At 49.4% G+C, this 25,505-nt stretch overlaps 1 protein-coding gene across 3 annotated transcripts in view; it reads right to left on the bottom strand.

Moving 5' to 3' along the window:
- Window positions 1-252: 252 nt before the first annotated feature.
- CCDC50 (coiled-coil domain containing 50) overlaps window positions 253-25,505 on the bottom strand; it is a 47,301-nt gene continuing 22,048 nt past the window's right edge. Inside the window, exons 6-12 of one of the 3 annotated variants that reach the window (XM_035133032.2) lie at window positions 23,575-24,372; window positions 19,998-20,116; window positions 16,687-16,731; window positions 13,750-13,854; window positions 12,618-12,697; window positions 11,816-11,916; window positions 392-9,336 (exon numbers count right to left, since the gene is read on the bottom strand). In XM_035133032.2, coding sequence (XP_034988923.2) covers window positions 9,317-9,336; window positions 11,816-11,916; window positions 12,618-12,697; window positions 13,750-13,854; window positions 16,687-16,731; window positions 19,998-20,116; window positions 23,575-24,372 — 1,268 coding nt within the window. In that variant the 3' untranslated portion in view covers window positions 392-9,316. Of the gene's footprint in view, window positions 9,337-11,815; window positions 11,917-12,617; window positions 12,698-13,749; window positions 13,855-16,686; window positions 16,732-19,997; window positions 20,117-23,574; window positions 24,373-25,505 lie in introns of all 3 variants that reach the window. The other 2 variants (XM_035133033.2, XM_035133034.2) reach the window with 2 other exon arrangements.

The raw sequence follows: 25,505 nt of genomic DNA, 5'->3' as shown, positions 1-25,505 counted from the left end.
CAAAAGAGGTTTAAAGACTCTCTCAAGGCACATCTAAAAAAATGTATTATAAACACTGACAACTGGGAAACACTGGCCTGCGAGCGCTCCAGTTGGAGAACAGCCTTTACCAAAGGCGTCCTGGGCTTTGAAGAAACTCAAACTCAGGACGTAAGGGAGAAACGTGCTAAGAGGAGGAAGGCACGCTTGGCAAACCCTCACCGTGATCAACTCCCGCCCGGAAACCAATGTCCCCACTGTGGAAGGAGGCGTGGATCCAGAATTGGCCTCCACAGTCACTTATGGACTCACTGTTGAAACGGTGTTTATGGAAGACAATCTTACTCGGCTATGAGGGATCGCCAAAGAAGAAAGATGACCAAGTCTGGACCGAGTTACCGGCCTTTCGCTGGGGTAGCTGAGAGCGGAACCTCATCCAGAGTCCGAGAGGAGCCTCCATCAAGCAAGTTTCCAAACTTGCGATCCCCCTTTATTGTATGGATTACAGCAGGGGTAGGCAACCTTAGGACCGTGGGCCGGATGCGGCCCAATCACCTTCTCAATCCGGCTCACGGATGGTCCGGGAATCAGCATGTTTTTACACGAGTAGAATGTGTCCTTTTAGTTAAAATGCATCTCTGGCTAATTTGTGGGGGAAAGGAATTTGTTCAATCCCCCCCCCCCCAAAAATAGTCCGGCCCACCACATGGTCTGAGGGACGGTGGACCTGCCCATGGCTGAAAAAGATAGCTGACCCCTAGATTTACAGCCTTCACAGAGCATTTGTGCCCAATTTCCATCAATATTCTTGATAGCAGTGAGCAAATAAGAGAGGTTTAAGATCCTCGGTTGCCTCCTAGTGGCAGCTCGTATATATTTATTTTGCTTTGCCTTTTTGAGAATATCACGCTGAGCAGTGGGCAGGTCCTGGGCTTCTCCCACTTCAAACGGCCTGCCTGCCTGCCTGCACCAAGCTCTCAAGGGTGTCATTGGTGCCTAGATCCACTTGGAATGGTAGCACACATCCCTGGAAGCAAGGTTGCCAGCTTTTTTGGGGGGGGGCGAAGCTCTACCAACCTTACTATATGCTTGTGAAACATGGACCACTTATAAACGCCATCTCCAACTCCTCGAAAGACTCCATCAACAGTGTCTCCAAAAATTGTTACACATCACTTGGGAAGACAGGCGAACTAATAGCAGTGTACCGGAAGAAGCAAAGATCTCCAGTGATTCTTCAACATCCACTTCGTTGGACTGGTTATTATGTTGTGCGGATGCCTGATGATCGTCTTCCAAAGCAACTACTCTATTCCGAACTTAAAAATGGAAAGCATAACGTTGGTGGTCAGCAAAAGAGGTTTAAAGACTCTCTCAAGGCAAATCAAGTCTTAAGTGTCCAAATCAAGGGAAGTCATAGTATTGCTCTATTCTGTTTTGGCTAGACCCCACCTGGAGTCCTGTGTTCTTGGGCACCACCATTTTAGGAGGGTCTGGAAACCATGCCCGATGAGGAATGGTTGAGGGCATATTTAGCCTGGAATAAAGAAGACTGAGAAGTGATAGGATAGCCATCTTCAGATATCTAAAGAGCTCTCCTATGGAAGATGGAGCCAGCTTGTTTTCCGCTGCTCCCAAACCAATGGACTCAAATGGCAAGGGAGGAGATTCCGGCTAAACATCAGGAGGAACTTTCTGAAGGCAAGAGCCACTTGACAGTGGGATGGATTCCCTCAGAAGGCGGTGGACTCTCCTTCCTTGGAGGTTTTTTAAGCAGAGGCTGGATGATCAAATGTCAGGGGTTCTTCAGCTGAGACTTCTACATAGCAGGGGGTTGGACTGGATGACCCCTAGGGTCCCTTCCATCTCTATGATTCTATTATAAGGAAAACAAGCACTCTGTTCCCCATGTTTGAATGCTCTCTAGGACAGGAGCCAAAAGCAGCTTCTAGGCCCTCGGCGGGGTCTTTAAGGAAGAGAGACCATAGCTGCCAAGTTATCCCCTTTTTAAAGGGATTTTCCCTTATGCTGAATAGGCTTCCTCGCGAGAAAAGGGAAAACTTGGCAGCTATGAGAGAGACCCATTTGGCTGCGTGGCATTTGTTAACATCCTTCCCATGTTCTTGAAGAGTGGAAAGTGAACGGACCCACTTGCCCATGACAGAGCCACAGCAACATATGCACACACACCGCAGATAAATGCCAATCCTTTTATTTATTCCAACACTGCCATCTCCAAAGGAAAACACAGCCTTGAATCCTGCCCCAGCATGCCAGCGCTCTTTCCAGTCTCTCAGCAGAGGAGAACAGTGGAGATATGAAGTCCAGCACAACTTCCGCCAACCTGACGCGCTCCCAGGTGTTTTGGACGGCAACTCCCAGCGTGGCTGCAGTGGCTGCCAGAAACTGTAGCGCAAAAATTCTGAAAGGCAGCCAGGTTGGGAAAAGGCTGGCCGACGCAGCTGGCTTTTGCTACTTCTAACAGATTGGAAGAACGTCACTGCATCGCCTGTGCAATGGCAAAGGAGGACAGCAAAGGCCAGGAGTCGGCGAGGGCCTTGCGCAGAAAGCAACCCCGTGGGACAAACCAAGGAGAACAATAATTTTCGACTGAAAAAAGCAAGGAAGAAAACATAAAGAAATGGGGAAGAAATGCCAAGGTCTGTAGTGCTTGGCTGAACTGGAAAGGCTTCATTCAGTCCATGGAAATCTGCACTGGAAGTACAGAGGCAAACATAAAACAGTTTATCGGGTTCCGTTGTTTTAGGCACATCCTGGTTTCTTCACCACACATATGAACTTTGGACCATGCAGAATTTCGAGAAAGTCCTTGTGCTTGACCTTAAGCCACCCAAATGCCTTAGGGGTGGGGGTGTTTCTGTACACAATGCAACGACCCTCCATCGGCTTCTCCCGTTGGCCTAAACTCATCACACCTTCCACAACTGCGCAAACAGATTTTACATTTAAGAGCAATAATTGTAGCAGTGGGCATTGGGTCAGAGAGGAGAGAGATGCACCAAGCCATTGTCTCTCCAGCGGCTCCCCCACCCAAGCTGAAAATATAAGAGTTTTTAAAGGCAAAATGGCTGGTTGTACATCCAGATGTCTTGTACTCGCACGCCTCTGGGTTACGGGCGCTGTGCAACATCGGTTTGGACATTTATGAAGTATCAAGATTTTAATTCAAAACGAAAGGTGGTCACACATTACATTGCCAAGCAAAACACAGCAATTGTGGGGGAACCGGGAAGACAGCTCACTGCCTTGACAAAATCTGTTGAAGAGATCTAGATTTTGCAATCAGCACTTCAAAAACCTGATGCACAGGAACCGTCCAGCTTTGGACAGTCTTCTAAAACACTGAGTGTGCATTAAACAACCTCCCAAATTATTCCATTTTGCCCTCCTCTGTCCCAGGGGAATTTCCGATTTGACTTCTCAAACCCTGCTACAAAAGAAAACAATAAATTTACAAATCTATTAGGAAAGAGAGACAGGTGCAATAGTTTCAGGGGGGCAGGAGGTGCCCCCCTTTACATTCAGAATCCAGGGTGCCAAAAGCAGGCAACACAAGACATTTAGAAGGAATTCCCTAAAACCAGCTGGAAGCAGCTTTAAACCTGGGAAGTAGGACAGGCAAAACAAAGCAAAGCCAGATTATTGCAGATGGGGTTGTCTTGTTAAGTGTGCCATTTAGAAGGAAAGCCTAGCTGCTCATGCTAGAAGAGGTTGCTTCTACCCTAGCGGCAAAGGCCCAAGATTTTGCACACTCAAGTTTTTGTGAAATTGCTCAGTTGCAGTCTGAAAAGGTTGGTTGGCTGGCATCTGACATTGGAAGAAGAAAAGGAGGAGGAGGAGGAGGAGGAGGAGGTGGTGTTTGGATTTGATATCCCGCTTTATCACCACCCGAAGGAGTCTCAAAGCGGCTAACATTCTCCTTTCCCTTCCACCCCCACAACAAACCCTCTGTGAGGTGAGTGGGGCTGAGAGACTTCAGAGAAGTGTGACTAGCCCAAGGTCACCCAGCAGCTGCATGTGGAGGAGCGGGGAAGCGAACCCGGTTCCCCAGATTACGAGTCCACCGCTCTTAACCACTACACCACACTGGAAGAGTGTGCAAAGGGGAAACCAGTAATAAAATCCACCCTGCCTGAAGGCGCAGGAAGCAACAAATTAAATAGTTGTGTGAAGTAGTCAGGGCTTTGCAGAGCAAAGCAGCGTTATTTTAGTGCAAGGCTGCCAACGGTTGAGGGTGAGGAAAAAGTATTGCTCTTTTTAAGTGTGCCGAGAAGCCACCCTTTCCATTTCTCTTCCAGCTGACTGGGGGGAAAGGGAAGCCTCAGCCGAGCCAAAAAGTCCCAGCGTGGAAGCAACCTTAGGGGCGGGCAACCTTGGAGTTCCTGGAAAGGAATGGCAGCACAGGCTGGGCTCAAGCTTTGAATCTCCAAAGCCAAACCTCCACATGCTACACTGGAGAATGGCGGCTGAAGAGAAGTAGCTGCTGGTTATTCCTCTGCCAAAGAAGGTAGTTTGGGGACAGGTACTACAGTACGGAAACACAGGAGGCACCGAGGCAGAACCCCCTGTTCGGGGAGACTCCGCTACGCAGCTGCAAATGAAATGCTTCAAAGGTGTTGTAAAGTGCAATATACAAATGTGGCACTAGGTGGCGAGAGAGCTAGGCAAAATTCAATGCGTTTTTAAAACAAAGCATTTTCACAGCGGTTTTTTAAATACGTATGTGTGTAGATTCCACCTGGGAGCTGCAGAAGAGGCAAGCTGCAAGCCGCTCTACATGTAATGCTGGGGAGCGAACGGGCAGCGGCACTGCTTGCTAACGGGGGAGCCTCTTGTCTTCAGGCTAAGTAATGTAAGTGGCAGGGTTTTTTGTGTGCGTGCTTTTAATTGTGCAAGGTGGGGGTCACCTCCAACCAAAGTGGGGCCAGGAGGCGCTTTGCAGCCGGAGCCTCCTCCTGAGGTTCAGGTGCCCATAATGCCTCCCACTGTGCTCCACATATATTTAAGGGGCATCAGCCACTGAGACCAGGAAGCAACACCCCCAACATGAAAGGGTCCAGCTTCCCAGCTACAGCTCTACAGCTGTGTGCAAAGTTCCCTAAGGGATGGGCGCAGAGGTCCTACAATCGCAGCTAAGCACCCCAATGCTACAAGGGATGCCTCCCTGGGAAGCCATGCCTACCCTGTGGTAGTGGTGCCTGCTCTAGTTGCAAGCTGCAGCCAGGTAAGCTCACGTTGGCAATGAGACCTGGGATCTGCCCAGGGAGCCCCATGGATGGCATTTGCAAAGGGGGCAGCCTTTGCAAAGGGCACTTTCCTTTCTAGGTCTTTCCTCCCAGGAGTGGGTAGGACAGGGGTCAACAACCTAAGGCCCATGGGGTCGTTGAACCAGCCCATGGACTCCCGCCGCCCGCTCGGTCGGCTCCTGTGTGCCAACGCTAAACTGGCGCGGAGCAAAGCAGGGACCGCCTTCCACGATGCTGGCCGGCTTCCCATTGGCTGCAGGAAGCTCCTGCAGCCAATGGGAAGCTGTGTACGCCTCCTCTGTGCCAGAAGGAGCGCCAGAAATAGCGTTTGCGCACGCGTGCGTGTGAACACACTCCGGCCCACCGTGGCCGTCTGTGGAACCGTGAACCAGCCCAAGCCACAAAAGCTTTGCTGGCCCCTGGGGTAAGACCTCGGAGGTCCCTGCACTGGGGAAAAGAGCTGTGCTCACCTGGCAGCTTCAAATGATCAGCAACCACATACCGTATACAGGATAGGGGACACCTGGCTTGACAGCAGTGCATGTGGAAAGGATCTCGGGGTCTTGGTGGACCACAAGCTGAACATGAGTTAACAGCGTGATGCAGCAGCAAAAAAAGCTAACGCTATTCTAGGCTGCATCCACAGAAGTTGAGTGTCCAGATCAAGGGAAGTCAAAGTACTACTCTATTCTGCCTTGGTCAGACAAACACCTGGAATACTGTGTCCAATTCTGGGCGCCACAATTTAAGGAGGATATTGACAAGCTAGAATGTGTGCAGCGGAAGGTGACCAAGATGACCAAGGGTCTGGAAACAAAGCCTGATGAAGAATGGTTGAAGGAATGGGTATGTTTAGCCTGGGAAAGAGGAGACTGAGAGGAGATAGGAGAGCCACCTTCAAATAGGTTTTTAAAAAATTAGTTAAACTAGTTTTGTTTGGAATTTAATAAATGTGCAATTGTTACTGTTTTGAACTTTAATGTGTTATTACCTTCTTTAGTGGGCAGTGCAAAGCATTATTCTGAATAAGGCTTTTTAATAGGGTATAAGAGCACCGGGATGGGTTTATGGAACAAAGGAGGCAGTGGTCCCAAAAGGTTTGGGAACCATTGTGGTGGATGATGAACACCCCTTTGGACAAACCAGTTTCACCTGCATGCCAGGGAAAACTATTTTGGAGCAACCGACTGGGCAGGACTCCGGCACAACTTGCCCTGAAAGGAACAGAGGATAGGGAACAGTGCCAAATTCAAGGAGGCAAAGCTCAGGAAAAATTTTCCTGCACAACGGTCCCCACTGTCTGCACCCACCCTTGCAAGAACCTTGGCCCCAAATGTGTTTGAAGCCCAGTTATGTCCGTGCCCTTAAGGAGAAAGTCTTGGGCCCCCAAACCTAGTCTTTGACAGGAGCTCCCCAAAGTTTCCCAACATGTTTGGGGGGGCACCAGCAAGTAATCTGGGGACCGAGGACAAGAGGACAACACTTTCTTCCTGCCGTGATCCCAATGTCCAACAAGGGGGGAAACATCCAGAGGTTTAGGTATCTCTCCATTTCCTTTCCCTTTGCTGAGCGTCAACAGACTCATGGCCTCTGCTCACCCTGCAAGGGAAAGGGAGAAAAGGCCCCCACCAGAGACACCCCCACGAAGATGCTTCATGGGAGAGGCTGACAAGACGGAGCGATGGAGGAAGAGAGACCCCCAGTTGTGTGTGAACACAGGCAAGCTTTTGGCACCTGAAATGGCATCGTTCAACGCCGAGCAATAATAAATACAAGGTTTTGATGGGAGAAGTGGGAAATGGCAGCTTCATCAGTTTTAAAAACAACCAACCAACAACCATCAACTATTCTATGTTATAAAAATAAACCATACAGTATATTTAAAAAAAGAAAACGAGACCACTGGACATGGCACGGTGGGAGATGGAGAACAGAACGGGGAGTCCCTGTGTGTGTGTGCCGGTCGATTTGCTGCAAGAGAGAGTTAACACTTTCTGACCAAAAAGGGAAACAAACCTAAAAGATCAGGAGGGGAGGGCAGGGCAGTGAAATCTAGGCTGGGACGCAAGTTTGGGAAGGAGAGGAGAGCCATTCCTTTAGAGGGTTTTTTCCAGGGTGTAGGAGAGTGGCTTCTAGGTGGGGCATCTTAGGGCAAAGTGGGCAACCTAGACTCCCCCTCCTCCTGCCCAAGGCACTTCTGAACAGCCTGCTATAGTTTTTTTTAAAAGTTCCTAGACCTCATTGTTTCAGAAATACGTATGAAACCACGAAGGCTGAAACTTCTGTAAAATAAGAGGAAAGTAAATCTAAGGCCAATAGCTAACCTGTTAGGCCAGGCATAGGCAAACTCGGCCCTCCAGATGTTTGGGGACTACAACTCCCATCATCCCTAGCTAACAGGACCAGTGGCCAGGGATGATGGACATTGTAGTCCCAAAACAACTGGAGGGCCGAGTTTGCCTATGCCTGTGTTAGGAGTTTCAGAAGAAACGGGGTAATGCCGAAAGTATGTTTGGCGGTTGTATCTCCCATGAGGGTATTCAGAATTTGTCGAGAACATTTGTGCAGGAAAAACTCAGCCTGGAGCCAGCCTGGTAGGACTTAATTCCTACACATGTGTGAAGTTAAGGTGAGGGAATGCTGCAACTTATACACCAGGAGACTCGATCTTTGCCATGCCCAAGTAAAGTTGCCTTAAGCATCGCAATGGTGTGGCTTTTAAAAAGACCATCAACACCACCTTCTCAAGTCCATGTCGTGGAATTAACTAGACTCCTGCTTCGCCTCCTGTTTGCATTCACGCTAAGGAGGAAGGGAGGGAGAGAAAGAGCCAAAGAACATCTTGTTGGCAAATTGCGGCCTTACCAGGAGGCAACAAGGGTGCAAGAGCATCTCCTCTGGATCAGGCCAACGGGATCTCCCCCCCAAAAAATCCAGCATCGTCTTCTCACACTGGCCAGCCAGATGCACCTATGGGTAGCTTGCAAGCCAGCCAGGAGTGCTGTGGCCCTCTTCAAATCTGCAATTCCCAGCAAATGGTACTCAGAGCATCTCCTGCATTATGTCGACCCCTCTTTGAAAGCCATCTAAGTTTGTGGTCACCGCTAGATACGGGGAGAGCGGATGCTACATTTTAAATACGTGCTGTGTGAATACAGTGGTACCTTGGTTCCCGAACGGCTGAGTTGACGGACAAATCGTCTCCTGAACGCCGCAAACCCGGAAGTAAGTGTTCTGGTTAGCGAACGGTTTTTGGGAGCTGAATGTCCGTTTCGGCTGTCGGCATTGTTTCCGGGGCCAATCCGAAGCCATGCCTTGGTTTTCAAACGTTTTGGAAGTTGAATGGACTTCCAGAACGGATTGAGCTCAAGAACCAAGGTACCACTGTAATTGCTTCCTCTTTGCCTGCCCTGAAATCTCCCGAATTTCAGTCAGAGGCATCTGGGTTCTAGAATTACGAGAGAGGGAGGGGAAAACCTCTCTGCCCCACTGTCTCTGCAAAGCAGCAGGCATTTCCACCCCATTGAAAGAAACAGCCCCAAACACCATAGCTTTTCCCTTTATCATGAAGGCGGTGAGCTTTCCTTTATGGGAGTTTTCTAAGCAGAGGTTGGACAGGCCTCTGTCAGGGATTTTTTTAAGCTGTGGTTCCTGCATTGCAGCGGGTTGGGCTGGATGACCTTTGAGGATCCCTCCCAGCCCTACGATCCTAGGCTTGTTTTGGCTGCCCTCTTCCCAGGCCCACGAGATCCTCGTTGGGATAGCGGCGGCTGGAAGATGGTGCTACGAGATCCCAAATCCGAAATGCGCAACGGGCGAGATGGGCTGTGAAAAAGGTACCCCACGAAAGCAAGATTTAACTGCCCTGCCCAGGAGACCGGAGGGAGATCGACAAGGACTGAAGAAGAGGCACTGTTTGTGGACGATGTCTGCGATGCTCAGGAAGGAGGTCGTCCCCCGGGAGATCCTGGGAGGCTGGAAGGAACCCAGGAGATCTCCAGGAAGGATTCCAGCAAAGTTTGCTACAGAAGAGAGTCAGTATCAGCAAAAAAAATATTGCCTCGTTCGTCCTACTGCTTATAGTGGTAACCTGCAAATGAAAGAAAGAGAAATATTCAGTTGCTTTCACTCCCCTTGCTGTCTTGGGAAGAGCAACAAACTTTTCAGCTCTTGTGGAAAACAAAGATGCTATTATTTTGGTGCTGTACATCAACATGTTTTAAAAAAGAACGCAAGAACATGTTGAGGTTCTTAAAACGCCTTACATCTAAGTTAACTGGCGTCTGTTTTTAACTTTTTGCATAGCTTCTTCTGTACCTTTGTATTTAACTGCTTTGATATCTATATGAAACAGCAGTATGTGACTATTTCTATAAATAAATTAGGTTAGCGGATCGGCAAGTTTAAATCGGGCCTTTCTGCCTGTCCTTCCTGTTTAAAAGACCACAGACTTTCCACAGCTGCCTGCTTGTGTGTGTGTGTGTCCCCTACATTTGCATGAAACACAATGAGGGAACTACAACTGGTAGCTCACAAGCCTGCCTGCCACACAAACACATAGGGCTGGTTCGAACCCCATCTCCCTTTCCTGCTTCTGGGTGAGATGCCCCATGTCAGTGGCTTTCTCGAGAGGCCGACACTTTTAATTTTGCAGCGGGACCTCTGTGCCTCTCTGCAAAACCCCTGCAGAAAGGAAACAGCTGTGGCTTATTCCTTGGGAAAGGTTACGGGGAAGGGATGCAGCTCGGAGGCTGAGCTCAGGCTCTGAAGATCCTGGAGTTCAACAGCTGCTTTCACCCAGTAGAGCCAAACTCTTGGGGAGCTGCTGCCAGTCAGAGTGGACAATGCTGAGTGAGATGAATCCCTGTCCTGGGGAAGAGGGAGAGAGGAACTGCTGGTGTTGCAGCGGCCCTTCACTCTGGCTTGTGATGAAGAGATCTGCCCGGTTTTTTGGGGGGGGGGTTGTGGGGAGGAGACTCTGGTTGTCTCTCCCTTGAGAAAGATCAACATTTCCATCAGCGCAGACTTTTAGTTATCTCCACCATTTCTGACCGCATGCAGTTCTGGTCACTTCATCCCCCCCCCCCAAAAAAACATTGCTGAGCCGGGAAAGGTTCAGAAAAGGGCAGCCCAAAGGCCAAGGGGATGGAGAGACTCCAGCTGAAGAAAAGCTGCAGCGTTTGGGACTTTTCAGCTCGGAGAAAAGCAGAGCGAGAGGCAAAACAATAGGCATTTAGGTAAACAGGCTGGGCTGGGAGAAAACGGACAGAGAAAAGGTTTTCTCCCCCTCTCATATCGCTCTGGAACTCGTGGGCATCCAAGGAAGCGGGGCGATTCAGGACAGAGAAAATAAAGTGCTTCTTCAGGCAGATAGACTGTGGAACTCCCTCCCACTGGAGTTGCCAGGGATGGCCACCTACTTGGATGGCTTTAAAAGAGGATTGGGCAGATTCGTGGAGGAGGAGAGGGCTATTGAAGACTACTAGTCAGGATTATTAATATTACTATTATTACTATTATTACTATTATTACTATTATTATACCGCCCTACACCTGGTGGTCTCAGGGCGGTCCACAGAACAACGTGGAATGATGGAGAGCATGCCTTGCTATTATGTTGTAGCAGCAATATGGTTGGCAGATTCCCAGACTGGATCAAAAGCCTAAGAATGCTCTGTATTCTGCAAATTTTAGAAGTACGTTTGCAACATCAAGTATAAAGCAAGGAATTCAACATCACAGTATTACAGTCAAAAGCCAGCAATGCATCTGGATTCCAGTTGCTATAAATAAATAAATAAAAATATAAAATAATAATAATAATAATAATAATAATAATAATCATCATCATCATCTGTGTCCTCCTTTGTTTCTGCTCTGCTCCCTGGTTTCCCATTAGGGCATCAGGTTGGCCACAGGACGCTGGCCTATTATTTTGATTAATTACATTTGTCTACTGCTGGAGGAGACTCTTGAGAGTCCCATGGACCGCAAGAAGACCAAACCTCTCCATTCTGAAGGAAATCAGCCCTGAGTGCTCAATGGAAGGACAGATCGTGAAGCTGAGGCTCCAATACTTTGGCCACCTCATGAGAAGAGAAGACTCCCTGGAAAAGACCCTGATGTTGGGGAAGATTGAGGGCACTAGGAGAAGGGGACGACAGAGGACGAGATGGTTGGACAGTGTTCTCGAAGCTACAAACATGAGTTTGACCAAACTGCGGGAGGCAGTGCAAGACAGGAGTGCCTGGCATGCTATGGTCCATGGGGTCACGAGGAGTCAGACACGACTAAACAACAACAACAACAACACTGCACTTCATCTGTAGATCTCAGGGCGGTTCACAGCATAAACTTACAAGAACCCCCCCCCTAAAAAAATACATAATAAAAACAAGGAGAGAAACAAATTAATCACCCTCAGCCCCCCACCCCCACAACACATTTGAAAGGCTATCAGATGTTAAATCTAGATGGGCCAATAGCACCCCCGAAATAAGCAAGTTGGAGACCGAACATGAGTGCCATTATTCCATTGAGTTGGTGGGGACGCTGCCCCCCCCCCTCACCTTTATGAGAAGGCTCTGGTCTGGGTGTTTGATGTGCCAAGTTATGCTGGCTTGTAAGGTTACAAAGAAGGTCGAGATCCTCGGAGGGCGGAGGGGGAGGCCTGGGAAAGAGTTTGGAAAAAAGGATTGGAAAAAGGACCCACTGGCCAACCTGTTCCCCCCCCCCCGACGGTTGACGCTACAAAGCCTTTCCCCCAAAGGGTCCGCTTACAGATGGTTCTCCCCCTCCCATCCACTTTTTAGTGGTTTAAATACTTGTTTTTGGGTTATCTTACTGATTTATTCTCTTTCTAAACTGCTTTGAGGGTCTCTGCTCTCCCCCCCCGCCCTTTACAATCAAGTGGCGTGGAAACTTTATGAAACAAACAGGACTGTTAAAAATCAATTTCAGCCTCAGTCCCTCCATCTGTAAAATGGGACATAACCCCACGCACAGAAAGGTTTCCTAAGCACTCTGCACCCACTGCGAAACATTCACCCGATGCCAACAAAGAGCTAGCGGTTGCGCACGACACAATATTGTGAGCCAAAGGGCTGGCAATCTGGTGGCACAGCTTGAGAGGGAAGCAGGACAAGTTTTTGCTGAGATGAGCTACCTGCCATCTGATGTGCACTGCAGGTAGAATCTCAGCTACCTTGACCTTCCTCCCTGCACTTAGAAACTAGGTGCCAGGGACTCCCTTCTACCCGACATACTAGTTTTCTATGTGCAGGGAGATGGATAATTGAATCACAGAACTGCAATGCCCAACCCCTTAAAGAGATGCAGAGGCTCAACCCCTGGATCGGGGATCCCTCTCACCTCGTTGGCTTGTCGCTTCTGGACCGGTGACCTTCGTGACCTTCCCTTGACCTCGGGCGCACCAGTTCGTGTGTGTCGTGCTGGGGAGAGGAGAGAGAGAAGGACGGTCAGCTCAGACTGAAACACAACAAAATAAAGTCCTTCTTCACGTGGCGCAGAGTCAACCTGTGGAATTCCCTGCCCCATGAGCCAGCGAGGGCCACCAACTGGGGTGCCTTTTAAAGAGGACCAGGCTGCAGTGGTCCCTTGCTTCTCAAACACCTTGGTACTCAAACAACCTGGAACCCAAACACTGAATTTGTAAACCTGACAGTGACTTCTTAAAGCAATTCCAATTTTATAAGTAATCCACTTGACATAGACAAAAGGTATATTTTTGTAGTTGAAGTGTTACCTTTGCAAATTCTATAATTGGAGTTTATATGGATATTTTAAATTTTTATAAAGTTTCAATAAACAGATATTTTCCCTCTTAAAAACAAAAAACAAACAAACTTGGAACCCAAACACTGCAAACCCGGAAGTCAGTGTTCCGGTTTGCAAACTTTTTCCGGAAGCTGAACATGCTCCGTTTTGAGTGTTACACTTCCAATTTGAGTGTTACGCTGAGGTCTGTCTGTTTTTGCTATTTATTTTGTGTTTTTGTGGCTCTTTTTGTTTCATTTTTGTGACGGTGTAGAACCCAGTTCAGCTACTGATTGATTGATTGTGCGACTGCAGTACGTTGTTTATTGCTTTCATTTTTATGGATCAATGGTCTCGTTAGATAGTAAAATTTGTGTTAAATTGCTGCTTTAGGGGTTGTTTTTAAAAGTCTGGAACGGATTAATCCGTTTTGCATTACTTTCTATGGGAAAGCACGCCTTGGTTTTGGAACGCTTTGTTTTTGGAACGGACCTCCGGAACGGATTAACCTTGAGAACCAAAGTACCGCTGTAATTCCCCTGGCCTTCAGGATGCTTTTGACGGATTTCTCTTTCCTCTTGGTTTCAATGTACCTGTGCAGGGGTTTTTTTTTGTCTCTTGGTGTGGTTGTAAGTTGCTTTGGGTCGCCCTGGGCAGATTAAATCAATCAACGTCAGAGTTTCGCCCGGCACAGAGAGACAAAGCCAACTCAAGACCCAAGACCCACCTTCCGGTCTGGCTCCTGCCTCTTCTTCTCCAGAGAAGACTTTTCCCGTTCTTTGGCTTTCTTGTAAGCCTTCTTCTCCTCCGCCAGCAACAGGCGAGCTATTTCCTAGCAGAAACAGCAGGATAAGAACGTTACAAGGAGCTCAGCAGCTGGATCAAGCCCAAGAGGGGCCCATCTAGACCAGCCAAAACCCTCCAGCAAGATGTGAGTGGAAGAGCCTTCTCCCACTCTTGTTCTCCACCGTGATTAAGGTAGGCTGGCTTTGCCCATGGAGGCTCCATTTAGGAATCACAAGGAACTAAGAAGAGGCCAGGCAGCTGGGCTCCTTCTCACAGAGGCCGACCAGATGCCCACAAGGAAACCCCACAAGCAGGACCTGAGCACCACTGCACTCTCCCCTCCTGCAGAAAACCTTTCGTCAAAGATGCTTCAATTTAGAATCCTGCATTGCAGGGGGTTGGACTAGATGACCCTCGGAGTGACTTCCAACTGTATGATTCAACCGTTTCCAACAACTGGCACTCAGAAGCACTCGTGGAGGCAGAGCACGTTGGCCTCTTTACCCGCCGTGAATTTGTCTTTCAAAGCCATCTGAGGGGCCGTCGCCGCCCCCTGTGGCAGCGAGTTCCACAGTTTAAGTACATGTGGCTACAGGGCACAACTCGAATGGGCAACTGCTGCAGCCTCTGAAAAGAACAGAGGCCAGTCCTTCAGCCGCAAACACGGCCGGCCTCCCACACCTGGGGACAAGTTGCAGCGTTGGCCTCGGGGTGTGAGGGTGATGCAAGAGCAGGACTCCAACCACGTCCGTAGGTCACCCCCTTCTCCCCTGACTGGCTAGCTGAAAGCAACACATTTGTGCTCAAAGGGGTCTAGGACAGGGGTCGGCAACAGGTGGCCCATGGGCCAGATGTGGCCCACGAAGACCGTTTTGCCGACCCATGAACCTCTCCCAAACTGAGCCGCCCGCTCAGCGAGTCCCCCGCCCGCTGCGCTGAACCAACACAGCGCGGAGCGGGGACCTGCTGAGCGGCACCAGAAACTGCGTCTGCGCATGCGCAGATGCCGGAAATTGCATCTGCACATGTCCAGATGCCAAAAATCGCTTCCGCGCAGGCACAATTTTCGGCATCTGGGCATGCGCAGAAGCGATTTCCGATCTCTGTGGGACTGATCCGGCCCATGGCCAGTAAACCTTGCCGACCCCTGGTCTAGAATCTGAACTGCTTGGGGGAGCGGGACAGGGACCCCCTGTTTACATGCAAGTTGCCCCCCAAAAAATGGGTCCAAACTGAGACCAAAAGTAGTAAGCAGGGATTCACCGTCCTGGCAATTGGAGCACGGAGAAGACCCACGTCTTTCTGATGCGTTGATTGCAGCCAGGTGCGTTTTTAGGGCTGTGCTTCCCCACCCGGCCCTAGACTTGCATCCGCCCCACCACTCTCCCCTCCATGCACTTTCCCTCGGCCAGAAAACTCTCCCGGGCGCCTCTCCAGCATGCAGGAAAATAGGCTGTCTTCCCCGCACCCCCAAAATGAAGTCTCTTGGGGAGCGGCGAAGCTACATGGAAGGCTGCAGGCCTTCATCAAAGGCTCCCCGCTTTTCCACCTGCCTTGCCCTTCTCCCCCTGCCAGAGACCCTCGTAAGGCAAAGACGTGGCTCCAACATTCTCATCTTCACATTTTTTGCGGGGAATGTTCTTCACCTTTTGGCAGCAGCATGGTGCATTCAGGTGTTTTTTTTTAATACTGTTGAAATGCTTTCATCATTTTGGACTCACAGCTGTCCATGGAGGCACAGGTTAATTCTGTGTCCAGGGCGGCTGTCTATCAGCTCCACCTGGTATGCAGGCTGAGACCCTACCTGCCCGCAGACTGTCTCACCGGAGTGGTGCATGCTCTAGTTATCTCCCACTTGGACTACTGCAATGTGCTCTACGTGGGGCTGCCTTTGAAGGTGACCCGGAAACTGCAATTAATCAAGAATGCGGCAGCTAGACTGGTGACCGGGAGCGGCTGCCGAGACCACATAACACCGGTCCTGAAAGACGTGCATTGGCTCCCAGTACGTTTCTGAGCACAATTCAAAGTGTTGGTGCTGACCTTTAAAGCCCTAAACGGCCTCGGTCCGGTATACCTGAAGGAGCGTCTCCACCCCCATCGTTCTGCCCGGACACTGAGATCCAGTGCCGAGGGCCTTCTGGTGGTTCCCTCATTGCGAGAAGCAAAGCTATAGGGAACCAGGCAGAGGGCCTTCTCAGTAGTGGCACCCGCCCTGTGGAATGCCCTTCCATCGGAGGTCAAGGAGATAAACAACTACCTGACATTTAGAAAACACCGAAAGGCAGCCCTGTTTAGGGAAGTTTTTAATCTGTGATATTTTAATGTATTTTGATATTTGTTGGAAGCCGCCCAGAGTGGCCGGGGAAACCCAGCCAGATGGGCAGGGTATAAATAAATAAATAATAATCTCTTTCACTGCTCGCTTTTGCATAACTGTTCAATTCTCATCATTCGTATCGTTTTGTATCTGCACGCATATTTACTCCTGGGAGCCTTTTTGGCTGAAAGGTGGCAGGTCAAGAAACAGTATCCTAGCACCACGACAACACAGGAGGGGTCTGCCAGGATCCCTTCCCTGCATGGGGGAAGGAGGGGTTTGGGTCTGGCTCTAAGCGAGGCCAGCTTCTTGGGGGGGGGGTGCAGAGAGGCAGCCAATGGCAGGAAGGAAAGGGAAGAGCTTTTGGCAGGCTCCATACACAGAGATATTTGCAAGCCTGAGCTTGAACACAAAGGGGGGGGGAAAGGAGGGGGATCAGCTGGAAAGAGTCTGGAGTCGTAGCTCCACTAAGAAGCAAAGATCTCAGAAAGCCAGTTGGTTCCTCAGCTCCAAAGGCAGACACTCCCCATTCCCTTATTTGCATATGCAAATGCCTACCTCGTCCTGGGCGACCTGCGCGGCTCTCTTGTCCACGTGGCTGGCCTAAAGAGGAGACAAGAGGAAAAGCAAAGACTTTTTGTAAGACAAGCAACCTAGGCATGGTTGGTTAGCTGGGATTCTTTCCAGCTGAAACCGTTTAGGACTTACTGGAGGTTTCTCAACAGAATTTGGCCAGTCAGGGATGGTTTATCCCCATTTAATCAAGAACCTTCCGTACGGCCAATATTTACGACTAAAAAGAAACTCGTCATTACACCAAGACTTTGACTTCTCTGCTAGGAAGATGACTGCTTCCCTTGTCCAACGTGGATACTCACAGAAAAGACTGAGTGAAGCGTTAAGAAGAACGGAAAAGATAAACAGGCAAGATTTATTCAAATCACGTCCAGACAAGATGAATAATAGTCGCATCATTTCCACTTTACAGTACACATCCCGCACACCGGAGATTAAAGCCATCATCTACAAACACTGGCATTTACTGTCCAACATTCCTGGATGTCAAAAACCACCTCTTTTCGGACTTAAAAAGACACAATCGTTTAAAGATCTTTTGGTGAAATCAGATATACTTCCAAAAACTACAACGAGAGAAGATTTTCCCCGAGGTCACTTCAAATGTGGTAGATGCAATGTATGCAAATATTCCTTACAGGTAAAGGAGTTCTTTGATCAACACTCCAAGTTTAAGTTCACCATCAAACATTTTAGCAACTGTAACACATATATGCATGGATCTGCCCTTGCCAAAAAATGTACATTGGAAAATGCTCTAGACCCATCAAACTTAGAATAAGTGAACACCGCTCCAGAATCCGTAATCACATTTTGGAGGCGCCACTAGTTGAACACTATACTCAACACAAACATACAGAAGATGACTTCTCATTCTTTGTAATCTGGACATTGCCGCAAACCCGCTTTCAACGTATGAACATTGACAGACTCCTTCTCCAACAGGAGTCCAAATTTATTCATCTTTTCAACACTTTACATCCAGGGGGCTTGAACAATAGTTTAGACTTCACATCATTCCTATAATCGAATTTGTACTTTGTAACAACATTGAACCTAGTTATGTCCATATGCCTTTAAATTATCTCAACACTTGTAGTCCTAAATGCTATACTGTCTCTTTAATTTTGCTGCAACCTCGTTTCCTCTATCATTTAAGTGCTGCAAACAATTTGAGTTAGCAAAGCAAACATACTTGGTACACTTAGACCTAAGAAACCTCGGTAAGCTACCTTTGTTTTTACTAGTATTATAACTCTGTTTGTAGAAAACTACAAGTATTCCTGTAACAAGGATTGTTATATTTTGTAAGAGGATTTCTTATTTAAGTTTAGACAAGCCTTTTGTACGCTACAAGCAGTTTAAATCTTTATTTAGAAAGCAGACTATAAGGTTGAAGTTAGGTTGGTCACTCAAAGATATATCAGTAATGTTTATTTGAATACAGTCTCTGTCCTTTTTATGTGTTAAAACTTTATATCTTAAGAGTTGAATAATTTCTCATTACAAACATTTATGTTAACTTTTACATTCCAGCTGATGAAGAATCATCGAAACAGGGCCTTGTCCTGATGTTGATATTTACTGGAAGTTATCCTGAATAAAACTTTGTGAATATTTTTTGAAATTATCCTTTCTGGCCCGAGTTCTTGCAACTTTTCGTTTACTTCTGGACTTTACCAAGAACTCCAATTTCTACTGTTATCTGTGAGTCTGGCATTGCAGGGGTTGGACTAGGTGACCCACACGGTCTCCTTCCTTGTCATGTGAACCCTCTGATTACCCTCCAGAGCAGCAGGAAACAAACTTGCTCCACCTTCCATGTGCAAGCTGCTTAGATATTTGAAGAAGGTTGTGGTGCTGGAGGAGACTCTTGAGAGTCCCATGGACTGCAAGAAGATCAAACCTATCCATTCTGAAGGGAATCAGCCCTGAGTGCTCCCTGGAAGGACAGATCGTGAAGCTGAGGCTCCAATACTTTGGCCACCTCATGAGAAGAGAAGAATCCTTGGAAAAGACCCTGATGTTGGGAAAGATTGAGGGCACTAGGAGAAGGGGACGACAGAGGACAAGATGGTTGGACAGTGTTCTCGAAGCTACGAACATGAGTTTGACCAAACTGCGGGAGGCAGTGCAAGACAGGAGTGCCTGGCGTGCTATGGTCCATGGGGTCACGAAGAGTCGGACACGACTAAATGACAACAACAATCGTATCATTTCTGGAGCCTTCTCCTTTCCAGGCTAAACATACCCAACTCCTTCAACCATTCATCATCAGGCTTGGTTTCCAGAACCTTGATCATCTTGGTAGCCCTCCTCTGCCCACCTTCCAGCTTGTCAACATCCTTCTTGAATTGTGGTGCCCAGAACTGGACACAGGACCCTAAATGTGGTCTGACCAAGGCAGAATAGAGTGGGACTCTGACTTCCCTTGACCTGGACACTAGACCTCTGCTGATGCAACCTAGAAGATGTTGGATTTTTTGAATAGTCAAGTTACTTTAGAGCCGGTCTAATGTAAATACTGTCTGTTTAAGAGAAACAGGTGCCGGTGTTTCTGTTAATTGCTCACAGGCGTGGGCTCTGCTTCTTGTATATAAGACTCTGCCAGAAAGCCTTCTGTATCTCTTAGTTAGATCTTTCAGTTTGATTCATCTCTAAGTAGATCACTCTCTCAGTTGTTCTCAGTTTAAGAGATTCCCAGTTGAATCTTAGTATGAGAGTTGCTTAGTTATAGAGCTAGTTTGCTGTTAATTCTGGGGTAGTTTAATGGGAGTTATGTGGGAGTTTGTGGGAGGTTTGGAATGGGTTGAAGGTTGGAATGTTGCTAAGAGAGAAAGCATTTATCTTTAGTTTAAAGTCTCCTTAGAGTCAGTTTGTTTTTCAGTTAAAGAAACCCAACCGTTTGTATTTTCATCTGCATACTTTTACAAGTGTGCAGCTAGTAAGGGGTTTCATATAAGGGAAATAGTACCCTACACTCTTGGTGGTGTTTTCTTAGCCAGGTCAACTTCTGACTGCGTATACTCTGCATGAAGCGTACTTTAAAGGGCCGCTGTAAAACTGGGATATATGATTTAGATTAAGCAAGTTTCAATACCCAGTTTTCTCCAATATTATTCTTATCACAGAAGAGCCTTTGCTTTTGTTGCTTCTGCATGACAGTGAAACACTTCATGGTACCCAGCACTGCTTGTTGCTACTGAATGCTGCTCAGGGCTCCCAACTCAGAGTCCCTTACACCCCCCCCCCACAAACACTCTCTCTGTGTCTCTGGGATCCTTCCCACTCACCAACAGCTCCTCCTCCTGCAGCTTCCGGGCGATCTCTGCATCGTAGAGCTCCTGGTCCTGGGGATCTGCCGGGCGGCCTTTGTGGTAAGTGGCATCTTTCGCCCCCCGCGTTTTCGTTCCTTAAAAGACGAGAAGCCACATTTCTCATTCACAGAAGGAGAAGTAATAATGTGCCAGTTAAATTCGGAGCCACCCACGCAAATTAAAAAGACGTTCTGCACCAAGGTAACGCGAATTACGCAGGCTGCGTGGATCTGCTGGTGTTCTGTGTGTCCTTTCCTGCTTTGGGGGGCCGGAGGCTGCAAAAAGGGGCTGCGCAGAGCCCTAGAAGACAAACACAATGACTGCTTGATGTTGGTCCATCTATTCCAGTTCAGAGCATTTCTCCCCAGGGATGCAGGCAGAGGCCTTGCCCACCTGCAAATCTCTCCGTGGAACACACCTCCTCCGTAGCTGTCCTACGCCATCCCACCCTGGTGGTCCAGAAGTCAGGGAAGGGCCGTGATCTCAGCGGCAGAGCCCATGCCTTGCATGCAGAAGGCTCCAATGGCATCTCCAGGAAAGGCTGGAAGCACCTCTGGCCTAAAACCGGCCTCAAAGGCCCAGTATCCTTGAAGGAGCGTCTCCAACCCCATCGTTCAGCCCGGACACTGAGGTCCAGCTCCGAGGGCCTTTGGGCAGTTCCCTCCCTGCGAGAAGCGAGGTTACAGGGAACCAGGCACAGGGCCTTCTCGGTGGTGGCGCCTGCCCCGTGGAACGCCCTCCCATCAGATGCCAAAGAAATAAACATCCACCTGACTTTTAGAAGACATCTGAAGGCAGCCTTGTATTGGGAGGTTTTGAATGTCTGACGTTTTATTGTATTTTTAATCTTTTGTTGGAAGTCACCCACAGTGGCTGGGGAAACCCGGCCAGATGGGCAGGGTATAAATAATAAAGTTGTTGTTGTTGTTTGTTGTTCCCAGGAGAGCAATGGCTACCTGCCTGTGTTGACAATACTGAACTGCATAGGCCAGCCTGACTCAGCAGGAGGCTACTTCCTGGGTGACTTTCTGCCCAGTTGAGAAGCTTCCAGATAGCTCACTTGGTAGAGCATGAGACTCTTAATCTCAGGGTCATGGGTTCAAGGCCCATGCTGGGCAAGAGAGTCCTGCATTGCCTGGGGTTGGACTAAATGGCCTTTGTGGTCCCAATTCTAGGATTGCATGTACACAATTGCAAGTCGCCCACCACAAAGTTATAGTACTCAAAACATGTGGGGCAGCCAGGGGGTCTTCTGTGCACTTTGGAGTCTCTCCTCACCCCTTGAGACAAATTCACGGAGGAGAGGGCTATGAAGAGCTCCTAGCTACGATGGCTCTGACCTGCTTCCACAGTCGGAAGCAGCACTGAATCTCAGCTGCTAGAAAAGGCAAGAAGGGAGAGAGGGCTCTCGCGCTCAGATCCTGTTTCCGGGTTTCCCTTGGTAGCATCTGGTCAGTTACTGTGAAAACAGGATGGGCCACAGACGCTCTAATGCTCTCAGGCTGCAAGTGCCTGGGGTGGAAGATAATTTTAAAAATGGTCCAGGCAGGATGGAGGGGTTCGCTCCAACCTCCAGAAGCATCTGGGGTGCAGAAGGACTGCACAGACTTGCCTCGGTTAAATAAGTCCCCCCCGGAAAGTAACTCGACGAACGGGGCTTCCGCGCTCCTCCCGCACAGCCTTGGCAAAGTCTTGGGTCGCAACAGGGAGCCAGCTATGATTAGCAGCAGCAGGAAGAGGAAGCGAGCATCTGCTCACAGATAGACCGGAGCTATTTTCAGCCACGGCAAACACCGCAAAACCGAAATGGGAAGTATCACTGAAACAGCGTGCGTGTTGTTTGTGTGGAAAATTGCAAAGATCAGTCCCCCCGCCACGCACCTGCCAACATGGGGGCCAGAAGAGTATCCACCCTGTGGAAATATTGGCTGCCCTGTAGAACTCCCTCCCGTCAGATGTCAAGGAAATAAGCAACTATTTGACTTTTAGAAGACATCTGAAGGCAGCCCTGCGTAGGAAGTGTTAAATGCCTGACATTTTGTTGTTCTTTTTGCCAACCTACCTTGCAGGGTCATTGTTCCAGCAAATACAGAGAGAAGCTGGGTATTCAGGAAAGCCCTGCACAAGTCATAGCCTTCCCCAACCTGGTGCCCTCCAGATGTTCAGATTGCAACTCCAATCAAACCCTTTCAACGCAGCTGGAAGGCTGAAGAAGGCGGCTAAGCATTGCCACCAAGCCTATTCTGAGGATTTAAAAAATATTTTTAATGGCCAACTTGCACATCCATTGCAGGGAGGAAGAAAAAGCTTTCTCCGCCCAGCTTCTCCATGCCATGAATTCTTTTACGAACTTCCAGCTTACTGGCTCCACGATCCCTTGCAATGCTGAACAGGATCCCAGCATAACAGCCGCCAAAAGGACAATACTGCTTCCATGCCTGCTCCAAAGTATTACTTGGAAAACCGGCATTATTTTGCTGTGAGGGGCAGGCTCCGAGTCTTCGATTCCGTGCCATTTCACGACCGCCAGCTGCTTTGGGCAAGGGCCTGTGTGTTTTTATCATTTGGGAAGCAGCTGTCTGAGTTTCAACACAATACACATGATGGAAGAGCAACAGAGGAGGAGGAGGAGGAGGAGGAGGAGAGGGGGCATTAGGCAGCAGAAAACTCCTTGGTGCTAATGTTGCAAAACCTTCCAAAGCAGAGCCGTTTTCAAGATATAGCGGCCGATTAAAATGTCCCTGGGCAACCAGGAAAAGCATCACGGCAGGAATACGATTTTCCTAAGTATAACCGTTCTAAGTTCGTTTGCAATCTGTTAGCGCTTGGCCTGCAGCAAATCTGGCGTCGGCATGGAAGCCAAGAACGCCTAATTTTTTCCTCCTGTGTGGAAAAATTAGGCCTATTGCATCTTCTGTCCCAGTCTGACAGAACGGCCTTTGTTTTCAGGCTCAAGACTGCCCTCCGTTTCAGCTTAGAGGGAAAATAAACCAGGAAAGCCAAACAGAGAGGAGTCCCAAAAAAATTATATATATATATATCCGAATGACGGAAGGTTCCTTCAGTTGGAATCTGACAGTTCTCCAGGACATATGAAATATACAGAACATTACTAACAGGACCAGAATTAGACTCTGGTGGTTTGTTTTTTTAAAAAACCAACCCACAGAAATGGAAGCCGCACTCCTAATTTGCACTGAACGTGTTCCTACCTGAAGCTAGAGACTTTCAGGCAAACGATGCTGGGATTCTCTACCCGGTGTATGCCTAAGCAGGAACCGTTTTATTTATTTCGCAAAATGTACACACTGCGAGATGGTTAAAAAAACAAGCAAACGGCATCTCAGAGCAGTTTACAAAAAAGAAGATGAAAGTCATAACATCACCAACCAACAGCAATAAACTTTGGAAAAGTTAAAACAGCAATAGTCTAAAATTAGAAGCAAGCTTGCGTAAATTTAACTGAATTAAATTCCAACAGAACCAGAGGAAGAGAGATTTTGCAGGGATGCCTTCACCAGAAATCAGTGCCCCACCGCAGACGCCTTGTTACCTGGATCCTTACGGTGCCGGGCATCGGCTCCCACGTCCTCCCCGCAGTGCGAGGAGGGCAAGGCGCTTGCCCTGTTGCGATGTTCTCTTTCTCCGTCCCTCCTGCCGCCTCTCCGGGGCGCTGGTGCTTCCGGGTCCTGCAGCTTGGGGTCACGGGAGGGGGGCTTGGGCGACTCCCGGCCCTCGCGTGGTGGTCGCCTCTGGCGACCCGGGTCTGGGGAACAGCTGTGGCCGAGCCGGTGCCTTTCCTCCCTGTCGGCGCTCAGGTGTGTTGGCCGCGGGGACCTCTCTGAGCAAGGGGACCGCCTCTCTCGGGGCTTACGGGGTCTGCCACCGCTGTCTAGGCGCACCCTTTCGTCTTCCCAGTCCAGGAGAAGAGGGGGTGTCCTGCGGCGACCCTCTCGGCTCCCTGGCCTCCTTTCTCTCCACCCCATGCCGCTACCTGCAGGGGGCTCGACCTCCCCGTCCAGCGCGAGCGAAGAGGGCCGCCAATGTCTTTCCTGGCTGGATGGCTTCCTTTCCCGGCGGTCTCCATCCCGGCGGCTTTCCTCCTCCATGTCCGAAGGAGGCTTCTGAGGCCTCTCCCGGCCGCCCCGTTTCCTGTCCTGCCTCTCCCTGCCGTCCCTCCGGCCGCCTCCAGCCTGCCTCGCTTCCGAGGAGCTCCCCAGGACTTCCAAGTCCAGCCCCTCGGAAAATAGAGGGGGGGCCCGTCGGGGTTCCCTCAGCCTCTGGGGCTCCCTCTCGCCGCTCTGGGCTCGGCGAGGCCTAGCCTGCTCCCGGGGGCTCCCGCACGAGTGGTCTGAGCAAGGGGTGGGGTGGGGGTGAGACAAACAAGGGAGATGGGTTAGTGACAAACGGGTTAACGGCCCACGTAATGGCATGCAAACGGGGAGGGGGAGGCATCAGAAGGAGCAGCAGCAGCAGCAAAGGAAAGGAAAGGAAAGGCCAGGAGGCTCAGAGGCGGGTGAGGAAAAGCATGCAGAATTGGAAGCAAAGCTAATGCAGTAGAGGGGGAATTGGAAGCTGCCTGTCACAGAGTCAGATCGTTGGTCCACTAAGCCCCATACTGTTTACTCTGACTGGCAAGATCTCAAGCAGAGAGGGGGGTCTTCCACGTCACCCACTGCCTCTTGCTTTGCGGGGACAAGTAGGGCTCTTCCAACTCTGCCATTTCATGGTTCCATTTGCTTTCAGGTGGAGACACAACTGCTCTAACCCTGAGCTGCAGTCTCTTCCCGCGAGTCGGGGCTCTGGATCTCTGAGAGGGGTGGTGTTTGGGGGCTGCCCAGCATGCTGGAAAGCAGCAGGTGAAAACCAGGCTCCCCGCCGCCCTTTCTGGCTCACGACCGGGCCTCCACAGCAGCTCAAAGGGCACCCCAGGCCCCCTTCCCCAGGGAGAGGGGCCATCATTCAAGCCCTGCTCACAGGCTCAGTCTCCAGCGACTCCTGCTAAAGGGATCTCCATCTCCGGTGGCGGGAGAGGTCGGTGATAATAAATAATAATAATAATAATAATAATTTATTATTTGTACCCCGCCCATCTGGCTGGGTTTCGCAGCCACTCTGGGCGGCTTCCAACAGAAAAATGAAATAAAATAATCTATTAAAACCTAAAAGCCTCCCTAAACAGGGCTGCCTTCAGATGCCTTCTAAAGGTTTGGTAATTGTTATTCTCGTTGACCTCTGGTGGGAGGGCGTTCCACAGGGTGGGTGCCACCACCGAGAAGGCCCTCTGCCTGGTTCACTGTAACCGCCAGAAGGCCCTCGGTGCTGGACCTCAGTGTCCGGGCAGAACGATGGGGGTGGAAACGCTCCTTCAGGTATACTGGACCAAGGCCGTTTAGGGCTTTCAATGTCAGCACCAACACTTTGAACTGTGCTCGGAAACGTACTGGGAGCCAATGTAGGTCTTTCAGGACCGGCGACGCAAGC

The sequence above is a fragment of the Zootoca vivipara genome, chromosome 5, assembly GCF_963506605.1.
Source record: "Zootoca vivipara chromosome 5, rZooViv1.1, whole genome shotgun sequence".
Lineage (NCBI taxonomy): Eukaryota > Metazoa > Chordata > Lepidosauria > Squamata > Lacertidae > Zootoca > Zootoca vivipara.
This window is presented reverse-complemented; position numbering and strand designations above follow the sequence as displayed.